Genomic DNA, 17,199 nt, shown 5'->3' with positions numbered 1-17,199 from the left:
TACAAGCAGAAGATCTGAAAAAACGTCTAGAGAGAAGAGGTTATCCTACATCTATCCTTAAGTCAGCATATGAAAAAGTCAATAAAACTTCCAGAACTGAATTATTGAAAGGTTAAAAAAAAAAACACAATTTTTTTTTTAAAAAAGATTCATCTTTTCGTTCAAAAACACCCAAATGAATACCTGCATCAATACAGCGATAAGAAAACACTGGTGTTTAATAGAACAGGACCCAGAATTAAAAGAACAGGACCTAGAATTAAAAGAAATAGCTAATCGCAAACCAATAATTACATGCAGAAAAAATAAAACAATAAAAGATTTCATAAAAACAAAAGAAGACAGTTAAATAAGACGAACAAGAAAGAAAATTGGTTAACAAAAACTTTCCCAAAAGGAAGCAAAAAATGTGGACACTGCAATGTATGCCGCTACAATGTGAACGAAAGCAAATGCACATGAGGAGGTGTCTATCAGGAAATTCAGGAATCGATCACCTATAAATCTAACTAAGTGTTCTATTACATCATATGCCCGTGCCAGAGATATTATATAGGGAGAACGATAAGGCAGATGGCAGTAAGGTGTAAAGAACACTTGCATTCAGTCAAGACAGGTGTCTTGAGCAGCCCCGTCTCATAGACCATGTTTGTTACGCCGATCGCTCCGGGTCCCCGCTCCTCCCCGGAGCGCTCGCAGCATTTACCTACTCGCAGCGCCCCGGTCAGACCCGCTGACCGGGAGCGCTGCGATAGTGTCTCTAGCAGGGATGCGATCCGCGATGCGGGACGCGCCCGCTCGCGGTTCGCATCCCAGCCTGCTTACCAGACCTGTCCTCCGTCTGTCCAGTCCCGACACGCGCGGCCCCGCTCCCTAGGGCGTGCGCGCCGGCTCTCTGCAATTTAAAGGGCCAGTGCGCCGCTGATTGGCGCCTGGTCCAAATTAGTGATTTCACCTGTGCACTGGTCTATATTACCTCACTTCCCCCTGTATTGCCGGATCTTGTTGCCATTGTGCCAGTGAAAGCGTTCCTTGTATGTCCCAAGCCAGTGTTCCAGACCTCCTGCCGTCGCCCCTGACTACGATCCTTGCTGCCTGCCCTGACCTTCTGCTACGTCCGACCTTGCTCTTGCCTAATCCCTTGTACCGCGCCTATCTCAGCAGTCAGTCGGGGTTGAGTCGCTATCGGGTGGAACGACCTGGGGGTTACCTGCCGCAGCAAGTCCATCCCGCTTTGCGGCGGGCTCTGGTGAATACCAGTAACTCCTTAGCCTCCGTTCCCCTGGTACGGCCCACGTCATCACCCCACTGACACAGAGGATCCACCACCAGTATCCTCTCAGTACCCGGATCCTGACAGTAGATCCGGCCATGGATGCCGCTGAGGTCCCGCTGCCAGTTGTCGCTGACTTTACCACGGTGGTCGCCCAGCAGTCGCAACAGATAGCGCAACAAGGTCATCAGCTGTCTCAACTGACTGTTATGCTACAACAGCTTTTACCACAGCTACAGCAACCATCTCCTCCACCAGCTCCTGCACTTCCTCCGCAGCGAGTGGCCGCTTCCAGCCTCCGCTTGTCCTTGCCGGACAAATTTGATGGGGACTCTAAACTATGCCGTGGGTTTCTCTCGCAATGTTCCCTGCATTTGGAGATGATGTCGGACCAATTTCCCACTGAACGGTCAAAGGTGGCTTTCGTGGTTAGTCTCCTGTCTGGAAAGGCCTTGTCATGGGCCACACCGCTCTGGGACCGCAATGATCCTGTCACTGCCACTGTTCAGTCCTTCTTCGCTGAGGTTCGTAGTGTCTTCGAGAAACCAGCCCGAGCCTCTTCTGCCGAAACTGCCTTGCTGAACCTGGTCCAAGGAAATTCTTCTGTAGGCGAATACGCCATCCAATTTCGTACCCTCGCCTCTGAATTATCTTGGAATAACGAGGCCCTCTGCGCAACCTTTAAAAAAGGCCTATCCAGTAACATCAAGGATGTGCTGGCCGCACGAGAAATTCCTGCCAACCTGCATGAACTTATCCATTTGGCCACCCGCATTGACATGCGTTTTTCCGAAAGACGCCAGGAGCTCCGTCAGGATATGGACTTTGTTCGCACTAGGCGATTTCTCTCCCCGGCTCCTCTCTTCTCTGGTCCACTGCAGTCTGTTCCTGTGCCTTCTGCCGTGGAGGCTATGCAAGTAGACCGGTCTCGCCTGACCCTACAAGAGAGGACACGCCGCCGCAATGAGAACCTATGCCTGTACTGTGCCAGTACCGAACACTTCCTGAAGGATTGTCCTATCCGTCCTCCACGTCAGGAAAGACGCACTCCGATTCCGCACAAAGGTGAGACAGCTCTAGGTGTGAACTCTGCTTCTCCACGTCTTACTGTGCCTGTGCGGATTTCTTCTTCTGCTAACTCCTCCTTCTCAGCTGTGGCCTTCTTGGATTCAGGCTCTGCAGGAAATTTTATTTTGGCCTCTTTCGTTAACAGGTTCAACATCCCAGTGACCAGTCTCGCCAGACCTCTCTATACCGCACAGAACCCCTGATAATGTGCATTGGACCTCATCACGAAAAAATTAAATTTCTGGTCCTCTCTAACTGCACTTCTGAAATTCTCCTCGGCTTGCCTTGGCTCCAACGCCATTCTCCTACCCTTGACTGGACCACTGGGGAGATCAAGAGCTGGGGTGCTTCTTGCCACAAAAAATGCCTCACGTCTGCTCCCAGTCCCGTCAGTCAAACCCCAGTGGCTCCTCCTATACCAGGTCTCCCCAAGGCCTATCAGGACTATGCCGATGTTTTTTGCAAAAATCAAGCAGAGACTTTGCCTCCTCACAGGCCTTATGACTGCCCTGTTGATCTCCTTCCTGGTACTACTCCACCCCGGGGCAGGATCTATCCTCTGTCTGCTCCTGAGACTCAAGCCATGTCGGACTACATCCAAGAAAATTTAAAGAGGGGATTCATCCACAAGTCTTCATCCCCTGCCGGAGCAGGGTTCTTCTTTGTCTCCAAAAAAGACTGTTCCTTACGGCCGTGCATCGATTACCGTGCTCTAAATAAGATCACTATAAAAAACCGCTATCCCCTGCTTCTCTCCGGCGGAGAAAAATTACTCCATTGGTGATCGTGAACTTCTGGCCATTAAACTAGCCCTCGAAGAATGGAGGCACCTGCTGGAGGGTTCCAAATACCCAATTGTCATCTACACGGATCACAAGAATCTCTCGTATCTTCAGTCTGCCCAACGGCTGAACCCACGCCAGGCTAGGTGGTGGTTGTTTTTTGCCCGTTTTAACTTCGAGATTCATTTTCGCCCTTCTGACAAAAACATCAGGGCTGACGCCCTTTCTCGTTCCTCTGATGCTTCCGAATTTTTTTGTGCACATTTTTCGCCTTCACGGGCTTCCCACGCATATCGTCTCGGATAGAGGCTTTCAATTTGTATCGAAATTTTGGAGAGCTCTCTGTAATCAACTAAAAATCAAATAAAATTTCTCGTCTTCCTATCATCCCCAATCCAATAGGCAAGTAGAGAGAGTTAATCAGATCCTTGGTGACTATTTGCGACATTTTGTTTCCTTCCGCCAGGACGATTGAGCCGATCTTCTACCCTGGGCTGAATTCTCGTACAATTTCAAGGACTCTGAATCCTCCGCCAAATCCCCGTTCTTTGTGGTGTACGGCCGTCACCCTCTTCCCCCCCTCCCCACTCCCACCCCTTCTGGTTTGCCTGCTATTGACGAAGTTACCCGGGACTTCTCCACCATCTGGAAGGAAACTCAAAAATCTCTTCTACAGGCCTCATCCCGGATGAAGAAGCATGCCGACAAAAAGAGAAGAACTCCTCCTGTCTTTGCTCCTGGAGACAAAGTGTGGCTCTCCGCCAAGTATATCCGCTTCCGTGTCCCCAGTTATAAACTGGGACCACGTTATCTTGGACCCTTTAAAATCAAGTGCCAAATCAATCCTGTCTCCTACAAACTCCTTCTTCCCCCTTCTCTCCGTATTCCTAACGCTTTTCATGTTTCTCTCCTTAAACCGCTTGTCCTTAACCGCTTCTCTCCCAAGGTTGTCGCTCCAGCTCCTGTCTCCGGTTCCTCCGATGTCTTCTCTGTTAAAGAAATTCTTGCGTCTAAGAAGGTCAGAGGTAAAAGACGGTCAGAGGTAAAAAATAAAATTCTCGTAGATTGGGAGAATTGCGGTCCTGAGGAGAGGTCGTGGGAGCCCGAGGATAACATCCTCGACAAAGACCTCATTCACAAATTTTTGAGTTCCAAAAAGAGGGGGAGACCCAAGGGGGGGGGGTACTGTTACGCTGAGCGCTCCGGGTCCCCGCTCCTCCCCGGAGCGCTCGCAGCGTTTACCTGCTCGCAGCGCCCCGGTCAGACCCGCTGACTGGGAGCGCTGCGATAGTGTCTCTAGCAGGGATGCGATCCGCGATGCGGGACGCGCCCGCTCGCGGTTCGCATCCCAGCCTGCTTACCAGACCTGTCCTCCGTCTGTCCAGTCCCGGCGCGCACGGCCCCGCTCCCTAGGGCGCGCGTCCGCCGGCTCTCTGCGATTTAAAGGCCCAGTGCGCCGCTGATTGGCGCCTGGTCCAAATTTGTGATTTGCACTGGTCTATATTACCTCACTTCCCCTTCCCTGTATTGCCGGATCTTGTTGCCATTGTGCCAGTGAAAGCGTTCCTTGTATGTCCCAAGCCAGTGTTCCAGACCTCCTGCCGTTGCCCCTGACTACGATCCTTGCTGCCTGCCCTGACCTTCTGCTACGTCCGACCTTGCTCTTGCCTAATCCCTTGTACCGCGCCTATCTCAGCAGTCAGTCAGGGTTGAGTCGCTATCGGGTGGAACGACCTGGGGGTTACCTGCCGCAGCAAGTCCATCCCGCTTTGCGGCGGGCTCTGGTGAATACCAGTAACCCCTTAAACTCCGTTCCCCTGGTACAGCCCACGTCATCACCCCACTGACACAGAGGATCCACCACCAGTATCCTCTCAGTACCCGGATCCTGACAATGTTAGAAAAGTTCATGGAAATAATCCAGAAGTACTAAAATTTGGAGGCTTGGAAAGAGTAAGAGTTCCATCTAGTGGAGATCGACATGACCTCCTGCTAGAAAGAGAGGCCAGATGGATCCTTAAACTAGATGCACAAGGACCGGACGGTCTAAATGATAGGATTGATTTAATGCCCCTATTATAAAGTTGTATTCTAGTCCACATATGTCCATAACAATTACAACAATTTTATCTTTTTATTTTAAAATAATATATTGAGATTAAATAAAGTATATATATATATATATATATATATATATATATATATATATATATGCATTTTTCGTATAACACGCTTACCTGGATGACGTTCTCTCTAAACCGGATATAATCGAAAGGTGCAGTGACGTTAGTGAGGCCGGAAGAAGCACACGGCTGTGCACCAAAACGGCTGTTAGCCTCTGAGCACCCTCATCCATTTGTCTCCCGGCACAACGGATAATCCGGAATACAGACTTCTACAAGACCGGTGAGTGCAAGTGAATTTCTCTTCATTCATTATACAACTGTACTAGCACTTTATATCACTTAGCACCACGTCAGGAAAACAAAATATTAGCAGCTACGGCCACTGACACCGCATTAATTATTCCAATATCCAGCTATACATTAATAATAGGAAATCAAAGCAGTGCCCTCCAAATTCTCTACTAATTCTCATATATATATATATATATATATATATATATATATATTTATGAGAGGTGGGAAACCTGAAACAACATACCTCAACCGGCCTATGGCTTAAAAAGTGTAAATTTATAAAGCTAATAAAATGGGTGGGGTGCAGCAACCAACATGGAGGTAGCCACTCCCTTATTTTTTATAAGGTGCTGGATGTCTCAGACCTTACAAGCCTGGCAACTGAGGCACATTCATTCATAGTGTAGGGTCCGTCCCAATGAGGTCACCTTATTGTGGTGGGATGGTACACACTATTTGGCCAAATGGTAAGTGAAGCACCTCAATTTTTCATTGTAGCAATAATGCATTTCATATTTCATCTATATCTTTGTGCTAGCAGTGTGCTGCTGTATTAACCTGCTTGTAAATAGATAGATACAGATATGATATAGATAGATATGAGATAGACAGACAGATCAGTGTTCTTCAACCAGGGTGCCTCCAGCTGTTGTACAACTACAACTCCCAGTATGCCCGCAAAGCCAGACATGCTGGGAGTTGTAGTTTTACGACAGTTAGAGACACTCTGCTGGGAGACACAGAGATAGTTCCCATTTACCTCCCACTGTCTAACTAACCTGACGCCCCTCCTCCCATAGTTACTTACTATAAGGGGCTGTGTTGGAAACACAGATGGGAGTGAGAGGGGGAGGAGCTTATCTCTCTCCTCTCTTCCCAGTCAGCCCCTGCGCTGTGAAAAGGCCTGCAGACTGAACGATGCTGACAGCGATGGGACCATTCTCAGTACTGATGGGCGCCCAGCACAAACATTAAAAAAAATAATTAGCAAAGCAGGCAGCCGGGCCCCTGACTGCAGGCCAGAGCCATAAATACCCTGATGGCGGCCCTGAATGCAGGACATGTGGGGGCCGTTCCAGGACGGCGGGACATCACCCCAAAAGCGGGAATGTCCTGCCGGATCCAGGACGGTAGGAAGGTATGCCCTACAGTATAGGTAGGTACTACATGTTCTGTACTACTTTTCACCTGTATTACTGAAGTGCATGTACTGACTGGTGTCCGGTAGCGCCCCCTACAGTACAGGAAGGTATTACATGTTCTGTAGTCTTTACCTGTATTACTGAAGTGTAGCACACCTGATCTGAGGAAGAGGGGAGTCACCCTCGAAACGCGTAATCTGTATGTTGTTTATTATTTTTTAATAAACTTTCATGTATACAATATTCCAAGGTATACATTGCATCATTTTGTGCACCTGATGACCTAACCGGCAGCGCCTGGATGAATGAGGTCCTTTTCCATTTTCCGTTTGAATACAGTACAGGGAGGTATTACATGTTCTGTACTACTCTTTACCTGTATTACTGTAGTGTATGCACTGACTGGTGTCTGGTAGTGCCCCCTACAGTACAAGGAGGTATTACATGTTCTGTACTACTCTTTACCTGTATTACTGTAGTGTATGCACTGACTGGTGTCTGGTAGCGCCCCCTACAGTACAGGGAGGTATTACATGTTCTGTACTCTTTACCTGTATTACTGAAGTATATACACTGACTGGTGTTTGGTAGCGCCCCCTACAGTACAGGGAGGTGTTACATGTTCTGTACTACTCGTTACCTGTTTTACTGAAGTGTATGCACTGACTGGTGTCTGGTAGCGCCCCCTACAGTACAGGGAGGTATTACATGTTCTGTACTATCATTACCTGTATTAATGAAGTGTATGCACGGACTGGTGTCTGGTAGGGCCCCCTACAGTACAGGGAGGTATTACATGTTCTGTACTCTTTACCTGTATTACTGAAGTGTATGCACTGACTGTTGTCTGGTAGCGCCCCCTACAGTATAGGGAGGTATTACATGTTCTGTACTCTTTACCTGTATTACTGAAGTGTATGCACTGACTGTTGTCTGGTAGCACCCCCTACAGTACAGAGAGGTATTACATGTTCTGTACTCTTTACCTGTACCAGGGTTAGCTGCTCCTTTGGACACCAGGTAAGGGCGACTCCATGTTACTTTTTTAGGACACTGTGTTCTGTACAGGACCCTGAAGAAGCTCCTGTCCTCTACATAGACAGTGATTACAGTTCCCAGCAGATCTTTCTTACTGTTATATGTAAGGATTTGCTTTAAATATATATTAGTTATCTACTTATTTTTCTTTAATCATCACTTTTTCCTATTTTTTTATGGGATTTCAGAATCAATTACCAGATTTCCATAGAAATGGTCTCAACATACAATGATTGTCCTGGAACCAATTAATATTGTAACTTCAGGGACCACTGTATAAATCTCTGTAGGGGTCTGGATTGATCGGAGTCCCCGTCACTGCAGGGACACCTGACGTGAAGTTTCCAAGGACGGACATAGCTGAGCTGATCGATCAGGTCCTGAGAGTCATGAATTCCTTTATCTGATCCTGAAGGGTCGTCCTTTTCTCTGCTGGAAGAAATGAGCTGAACCAGAAAGATTCCACAAAAGTCTTTGTCGTAAAGCAGGATCATGTGACTGCTTGACTCCTCCCCTCATCCATGTGATTGATCACATGACTCTGACATCATCGCAGGTCCTGTAAGTACACGGATCCTAGACGGCTCTGAGGATGGAGGTATATATATATGTGTGTGTGTATTTATGTATATATATATATATATATTAGTATTTCCTCATAGATTGTAAGCTCTTGTGATCAGGATCCTCACTCCTCTTGTCTCCTCCTCCTCATAGATTGTAAGCTCTTGTGATCAGGATCCTCACTCCTCTTGTCTCCTCCTCCTCATAGATTGTAAGCTCTTGTGATCAGGATCCTCACTCCTCTTGTCTCCTCCTCCTCATAGATTGTAAGCTCTTGTGATCAGGATCCTCACTCCTCTTGTCTCCTCCTCCTCATAGATTGTAAGCTCTTGTGATCAGGATCCTCACTCCTCTTGTCTCCTCCCCATAGATTGTAAGCTCTTGTGATCAGGATCCTCACTCCTCTTGTCTCCTCCTCATAGATTGTAAACTCTTGTGATCAGGATCCTCACTCCTCTTGTCTCCTCCTCATAGATTGTAAGCTCTTGTGATCAGGATCCTCACTCCTCTTGTCTCCTCCTCCTCATAGATTGTAAGCTCTTGTGATCAGGATCCTCACTCCTCTTGTCTCCTCATAGATTGTAAGCTCTTGTGATCAGGATCCTCACTCCTCTTGTCTCCTCCTCCTCATAGATTGTAAGCTCTTGTGATCAGGATCCTCACTCCTCTTGTCTCCTCCTCCTCATAGATTGTAAGCTCTTGTGATCAGGATCCTCACTCCTCTTGTCTCCTCCTCCTCATAGATTGTAAGCTCTTGTGATCAGGATCCTCACTCCTCTTGTCTCCTCCTCCTCATAGATTGTAAGCTCTTGTGATCAGGATCCTCACTCCTCTTATCTCCTCCTACTCATAGATTGTAAGCTCTTGTGATCAGGATCCTCACTCCTCTTGTCTCCTCCTCATAGATTGTAAGCTCTTGTGATCAGGATCCTCACTCCTCTTGTCTCCTCCTCCTCATAGATTGTAAGCTCTTGTGATCAGGATCCTCACTCCTCTTGTCTCCTCCTCCTCATAGATTGTAAGCTCTTGTGATCAGGATCCTCACTCCTCTTGTCTCCTCCTCCTCATAGATTGTAAGCTCTTGTGATCAGGATCCTCACTCCTCTTGTCTCCTCCTCCTCATAGATTGTAAGCTCTTGTGATCAGGATCCTCACTCCTCTTGTCTCCTCCTCCTCATAGATTGTAAGCTCTTGTGATCAGGATCCTCACTCCTCTTGTCTCCTCCTCCTCATAGATTGTAAGCTCTTGTGATCAGGATCCTCACTCCTCTTATCTCCTCCTACTCATAGATTGTAAGCTCTTGTGATCAGGATCCTCACTCCTCTTGTCTCCTCCTCATAGATTGTAAGCTCTTGTGATCAGGATCCTCACTCCTCTTGTCTCCTCATAGATTGTAAGCTCTTGTGATCAGGATCCTCACTCCTCTTGTCTCCTCCTCATAGATTGTAAGCTCTTGTGATCAGGGTCCTCACTCCTCTTGTCTCCTCCTCATAGATTGTAAGCTCTTGTGATCAGGATCCTCACTCCTCTTGTCTCCTCCTCCTCCTCATAGATTGTAAGCTCTTGTGATCAGGATCCTCACTCCTCTTGTCTCCTCCTCCTCCTCATAGATTGTAAGCTCTTGTGATCAGGATCCTCACTCCTCTTGTCTCCTCCTCCTCCTCATAGATTGTAAGCTCTTGTGATCAGGATCCTCACTCCTCTTGTCTCCTCCTCCTCCTCATAGATTGTAAGCTCTTGTGATCAGGATCCTCACTCCTCTTGTCTCCTCCTCCTCCTCATAGATTGTAAGCTCTTGTGATCAGGATCCTCACTCCTCTTGTCTCCTCCTCCTCATAGATTGTAAGCTCTTGTGATCAGGATCCTCACTCCTCTTGTCTCCTCATAGATTGTAAGCTCTTGTGATCAGGATCCTCACTCCTCTTGTCTCCTCATAGATTGTAAGCTCTTGTGATCAGGATCCTCACTCCTCTTGTCTCCTCATAGATTGTAAGCTCTTGTGATCAGGATCCTCACTCCTCTTGTCTCCTCCTCCTCATAGATTGTAAGCTCTTGTGATCAGGATCCTCACTCCTCTTGTCTCCTCCTCCTCATAGATTGTAAGCTCTTGTGATCGGGATCCTCACTCCTCTTGTCTCCTCCTCCTCATAGATTGTAAGCTCTTGTGATCAGGATCCTCACTCCTCTTGTCTCCTCCTCCTCATAGATTGTAAGCTCTTGTGATCAGGATCCTCACTCCTCTTGTCTCCTCCTCCTCATAGATTGTAAGCTCTTGTGATCAGGATCCTCACTCCTCTTGTCTCCTCCTCATAGATTGTAAGCTCTTGTGATCAGGATCCTCACTCCTCTTGTCTCCTCCTCCTCATAGATTGTAAGCTCTTGTGATCAGGATCCTCACTCCTCTTGTCTCCTCCTCATAGATTGTAAGCTCTTGTGATCAGGATCCTCACTCTTCTTGTCTCCTCCTCATAGATTGTAAGCTCTTGTGATCAGGATCCTCACTCCTCTTGTCTCCTCCTCCTCATAGATTGTAAGCTCTTGTGATCAGGATCCTCACTCCTCTTGTCTCCTCCTCATAGATTGTAAGCTCTTGTGATCAGGATCCTCACTCTTCTTGTCTCCTCCTCATAGATTGTAAGCTCTTGTGATCAGGATCCTCACTACTCTTGTCTCCTCCTCCTCATAGATTGTAAGCTCTTGTGATCAGGATCCTCACTCCTCTTGTCTCCTCCTCCTCATAGATTGTAAGCTCTTGTGATCAGGGTCCTCACTCCTCTTGTCTCCTCCTCATAGATTGTAAGCTCTTGTGATCAGGATCCTCACTCCTCTTGTCTCCTCCTCCTCATAGATTGTAAGCTCTTGTGATCAGGATCCTCACTCCTCTTGTCTCCTCCTCCTCCTCATAGATTGTAAGCTCTTGTGATCAGGATCCTCACTCCTCTTGTCTCCTCCTTCTCATAGATTGTAAGCTCTTGTGATCAGGATCCTCACTCCTCTTGTCTCCTCCTCATAGATTGTAAGCTCTTGTGATCAGGATCCTCACTCCTCTTGTCTCCTCCTCATAGATTGTAAGCTCTTGTGATCAGGATCCTCACTCCTCTGTAATTACATCTCCTCTGTTGTCCCTAAAACCTGTATGGGGTTTTATCTCAGGAGAGAAGGGCAGACTGCCTTGTACTGTGGTGTACTACTGGGGTGATGCACAGTTCATGACGCCAGAATAGTGTTAACCACCACGGTCATATTTTATACAGTTCCCCTGGGCCAAACAGTGGGTACAATAATGACCACAAAAACAGGGCTATGGAAGACAAGCTTTTACTGAGGCAGGAATGATGATGTCATCTTTACAGTACAAATTAGAGCAGGGGAAGTGTAGAGTAACGCTGTGAAGCCTTACACCTTGCTGGGACTTGTAGTATCTTTCACCTGACTGAATGAGGGCTGCTATGGACTTTGTACTTGAGTTTGCAGGTTTTAGATTTGTGACCATTATCCCATGTTGACTTTAGACTGACTACTGTATAGTCCCCCGGAACTTCTATCTTATCACCAGGCTTTGAACTGTACCTGTGCGATAGGGTGCATGTTAATGGCGAGGCTGCAGTTATTTTATTCATCGTCCACCATGACAGCCACCAGAGAGTTGGTCCCCTAGGACCTAATAGGAACAGGAAACAGAGAGAATAAAAGCCCCTCCCAATCCTCCTCAGTGTTTTTCTTGTTCTTATTAGGTCCAGGACAGAGGTCCAGGGTCCGTTCTCTGCAATGGACTCTGGGATTTTTATTTTTGAGGCCCGGGATTTTTTTGCCCTGTTGGTTGTGGGGCAGGTGGTTCCCCTTCCTCCGGACTGTATGGGGACTGCGCTCCAGGGGGGGTTATATGTCTCCATACTAGGATACAGTGTATCCTGCTGCCCTGGTTCCCCGTGTGTTGTGCGGAGCTCCTGCGGGCTGTCTGTAGCGAAGTTCGAGTGACACTCCGACATCTCCTGCACGGCCGCAAATGTTCTGAATCCTTGTCGCGGCTGGGAGTGTAAGGAGTAGCGCCTGCATCCGGAAGTTCCGGTCTGCACAGAGGTGCCGGCGTGGCGGATGTGATGTCAGAGGGCACCAAAATTCGAATTGCTGAGGGATAATGGTATAATGGATCTCAGCAGTTTTTCTTTGTCTGTTGTGTGCTATATGCTATCATGGACTCTCAGGCTTCCTCCAATGTGGATCCTATGGAGCAGCTTGTTCCTCCGGTATCTGTGAGTACTTCTGCATTAGTTATCACAGATGCCTCTCCTCTTGCTAGTTTCTTATGGGTCCCTTTGTTTCTTTTAGGGAGACAAGGAACCATCTCAAAAACCTAAAGTTAAAGTCTGGAAATGTGTGATGTGTATTGCAAAATTACCGGAATCATATAAAAAACAGCTATGTAAAGTCTGTATTTCTAAAGTAGTGCAAGAGGAGATGACGGGTATTTCTGGGGATTTTTCTTATAGAGAACTGGGGAGTTCTCTTATTTGCCAAGAAATTCAAACATCCATGACGGCCTTTAATTTAACCCCTTCTAGTCATAGTCATGCCTCTGTGAATGTTCCTCCTGCTGTTAATGTGTTCCCGGCTTTACCTACCTCAGATGCTTCTATCAGTATGGCTTCCGTACCTATGGGTTACTTGCCTAATGTCGCTTCTCAGATCTCTCCAGGTTTGGCTCCCTTGGGCTTTAATCAAAGCATGTTAATGAACCCCAGTGTACCATCTAGTATCCTAAACTTATTGTATACAAGAAATTCAAAATGGAATCCTTGAAATCAACAATTCCAATGATTGCAGTGGGGGCTCTGATGATAACACTAGACTTGAAGGACTCCTATTTCCACATCCCCATTCATGTGGATTTTAAGAAGTACCTCAGCTTTGCCATTTGTCACAATGGGGAAATCCTGCATTTCCAATTTATAGCTCTTCCGTTCAGGATTGCATCCGCCCCCAGACTCTTCACGAATTTGATGGTCGAAGAAGTGGCATTTCCAAGGTTAGAAAACATTGTAATAATCCCGTATCTAGACAATCTCCTCATCTCAGCAGGATCTAGGGGTCTTCTCAAAATTCATCAAAATCAGGTGATTTCTTTCTTACAGAATCTAGGTTGGATAATCAATCTAAAGAAATCGGATTTTATTCCCAGCCACAGGAAAAATTTCTGGACTTGATCCTGGATTCAAGAAAGATGTCCACGTTCCTTCCAAAGGAAAAAAATGATATCTGTTCAGGAGAAATTTTCAAGCTTCCAGAGAAAAAGGTTGGTATCAGTGAGGGAAGGGATGTTGGTGTTAGGGTCTATGACATACACCATCCCCACTGTACAATGGGCGCAATTTCATTCAAGGCTACTACAAGCTCAGACTCTAGCGGTCTTAGACAAAACCCAGTTCTCTCAAGAAAATAAATTTCGCCTATCCTCCAAAGTGGTAAGATCCCTAAACTGGTGGCTGAAGGAACCAAACCTGAAGAAAGGAGTTGTTTGGTATCCAGATCCTTTGATAATCACAATGGATGCAAGTGCCTGGGGTTGGGGAGCCCACATAAATCATAATTATTTTCAAGGTCAATCGTCTCCACATCTGGTAAAGTGGAATCTGGAAAGCCCCACAGGCAGCCAAACATCTTCTATCCAACCAAGATGTAAAGGTGTATTCAGACAATTCTACTGCAGTGGTGTTCATAAGACATCAAGGAGGCTAAAAACACAGAACTCTGCAAGCGATTTCTGAAAATAATTTTTGTCTGGGCATAAAAAAACCTAACCTCAATCACGGGAGTTAATCTGAAAGGCTCTTGCAATCTAATAACAGATTTTCTGAGTCGGAGAGTGCTGGAACCAGGGGAGTGGTCTCTCAATCCTCTTGTCTTCCAGTTACTAATAAATAGATGGGGGATGCCTTGTATAGATCTTTTTGTGTCCCGAAAAAATGCAAAGATAGAGAGGTTCTTCTAACTTGACCCGAGAGATCGCCCGGAAGCAGTGGATGCATTAGCTCAACCCTGGAACTTTCCCCTAGCATATGCCTTCCCTCCAATCCCTCTTATTGCAAGAACTGGGACAGCAATCTATCAGTAATATTTGTAGCTCCGTTTTGGCCAAAGGGGTTGGTTTTGTCTCCCGAAGAGCCTTGCAATAGAGGACTCGTTTCATCTTCCATTAAGGGACAATCTTCTTCTCCAGGGCCCAGTATGTCATCAAGGTATCCAAAATTTACAACTCGCCACATGGATTCTGAAGAGTTTCTATTAGAACAAAGGGGATTGTCTAAGAAAGTAATTTCTACACTTATGAAGAGCAGGAAAAAGTCTACATCCAAAATCTATTTAAAGATCTGGAAGAAGTTTATGGACTGGGTTGCTCCGAAAGAAATTGATATTTCTAAACCTGATATACCCTGTATTCTTGATTTTCTACACAAAGGATATGAGAAGGGCCTTTTCGTAAGTACCCTAAATGTCCAGGTGGCAGCCTTGGGTTTAGTGTTTGATCAACAAATTGCGGATCACCGTTGGATAAAACGTTTTTTTTAGGGTTCTATCTAAAATCAAACCTAAAATTCCAGTTCGCACTTCATTATGGAACCTCAAGTGGCTGCTGTCAGCATTAACTAGCTCTCCATTTCAACCTCTGGATCAAGTTTCTCTGAAATATTTGACTCTTGAAACCACCTTCTTAAATACTAGAGCTCGTAGAGTGGGAGAAATTCAGGCCCTGTCCATAAGGGAACCTTATATGACTATATCTGACAACAGAGTGACTCTGAGGTTAGATCCTGCTTTTTTGCCAAAGGTGCTTTCTGATTTTCACAGGACCCTGGAAATTGTACTTCCATCATTCTGTGACAACCCAAGAAATGAGCAAGAGAAGACATATCATACCTTGGATGTCAGGAAATTTCTTCTTAAGTATCTTAAAAAATATCAAATGAATTATTTATTCACACCAATATATTAAACGTGGTTCAAGACAATTAATGCACACATGAACAATAACATAGTGATTTAAAGTGTGGAGAACAGATCAGATTGGGACAACTAATCTTATCCCTATCTGGATGCCTGCCTGTCAGTCTGTGGGTCCCCTGTCCTAGTGACCTGGGCCTACACCTGGAAACTCATGGTAGACCCTAGGATGGATAGGGGATATCGAGCTAAGATTTGGTATAGAGATATAATAAAGACAGCAGAGGAAGACCCCTATAATTGTGGGGTAAAAGTACAAATGCACAGATATATCACAATAGAACCAAAAACGTGGTAGGTACAGGAGTAATTCAAACCCGTGGGTGGTGACCAGGGGTATAGCACAGTATTCGTACATCAAAGATAGACATTTGTCTGTAATGCATAACCTGAGATATTTATATGTATTAATGAGTAAAACCATACATATCCAATGTGTTTCGCTATTCTTGTATCACTACAGGTAGCTTGTCAGGGATTCATAGGGAATAATTGAGTAGAGGTCAGTGAGGACCCTGAACACCAATTCTGTGTGCCTTCACATCATATAAGTAAGATGCTTGATAGTGTGCGCACACTGAATGATCTTCATAGAGGATATATGAAAGGATAGGTGGCAGAAGTATGGACAGTTCCCTTATAAGCACATAGATCTTGTAAGTGGGTAACGGGGTAGCTGATGAATCCTCGGTGGAAGGTGATCACCAATGTGGAAGCAACTGGTCTGGTGATGATGTCCCTGAGATAAGGACTGGGTCTGATCCCGATTGCCCAGGGGGAGAGGATAACACCCGGCTGGGGTGGCGTCCGCATGTAAGAGCTGTCCGTCTAACATAGACAGACAGCTCTTACATGCGGACGCCACCCCAGACGGGTGTTATCCTCTCCCACTGGGTTGTCGGGGTCAGACCCAGTCCTTATCTCAGGGACATCATCACCAGACCAGTTGCTTCCACATTGGTGATGTGGAAGAGCTGCATCTATTGACCATATTTGCAAGGCTTCCATCTGGTCTAGCTCTCATACATTTTTCAGGCACTATAGACTTGATTTATCATATTCTCAGGCCCTTTCCTTTGGTAGAAAGGTGTTACATGCTATTGTTCCTCCTTAAATTATTTATTTGGCATTTCTCTGGTGGCTGTCATGGTGGACGATGAATAAAGTCGGAATTATGACTTAGCGATAGTTCGTTGTTTTTTTTTAGTCCACCATGACAGCCCCTTAATTCCCTCCCTTATATTTTTGTTATATTATGATTGTGTATTCTGTTGCTTATCCTGTCCCTATGGGTAATTTAAAATACACAGAGGTTTTTAACCTCTCTGCATCCTGTTCCTATTAGGTCCTAGGGGACCATCTCTCCGGTGGCTGTCATGGTGGACGATGAATAAAATAACTGCAGCCTCGCCATTAACATGCACCCTATCGCATAGATACAGTTCAAAGCCTGGTGATAAGATATAAATAATTATCGTTAAATCATAATTCCAAATTCCTTCAGATTACCACAGACTTCTCCTAACTCAACTCCACACTGTACCTCAGCTCTGTTCCACTACTACAAAACTGAATAACTCCTCCCTCCTCCACTATATAAGGGTTAGTCTGAAGGGCCTCCCATTATTGTACATCAGGATCACATTATTTTCTCTGTATGACTTTCCTTAAACATACAGTAACTCTGATAAACATGTGCCTAACACAAAATCACAAGAATTCAATAAACTCTTGAGTAGTGGGCCCAGAACATTGACACTGGAAGTGCCTGAGGAAACTTTTACATGACAGAACAACATCCTGTACTGGGTCACCACACTACCACTCAACTAAACAAACTCCATGTGTTACCTCCCACAACTGGCAATTATCACAGAGTCCATATTTGAGGCTGTAGCCTTCAGTAATAAAA

At 45.9% G+C, this 17,199-nt stretch overlaps 1 protein-coding gene across 2 annotated transcripts in view; it reads left to right on the top strand.

Annotated features, from left to right (window-relative positions):
• The window catches only part of LOC130297405 (zinc finger protein 3-like), a 39,676-nt gene that overhangs the window by 8,279 nt on the left and 14,198 nt on the right, over positions 1–17,199 (top strand). Inside the window, exon 3 of one of the 2 annotated variants that reach the window (XM_056549851.1) lies at positions 8,014–8,284. In XM_056549851.1, coding sequence (XP_056405826.1) covers positions 8,259–8,284 — 26 coding nt within the window. In that variant the 5' untranslated portion in view covers positions 8,014–8,258. Of the gene's footprint in view, positions 1–8,013; positions 8,322–17,199 lie in introns of those variants that run through there. The other variant, XM_056549858.1, reaches the window with a different exon arrangement.

Source organism: Hyla sarda, chromosome 1 (genome assembly GCF_029499605.1).
Source record: "Hyla sarda isolate aHylSar1 chromosome 1, aHylSar1.hap1, whole genome shotgun sequence".
NCBI classification, from domain to species: Eukaryota; Metazoa; Chordata; class Amphibia; order Anura; family Hylidae; genus Hyla; species Hyla sarda.
Note: the sequence above shows the minus strand (reverse complement) of the source record. Positions and strands in the feature narration are given on the sequence as shown.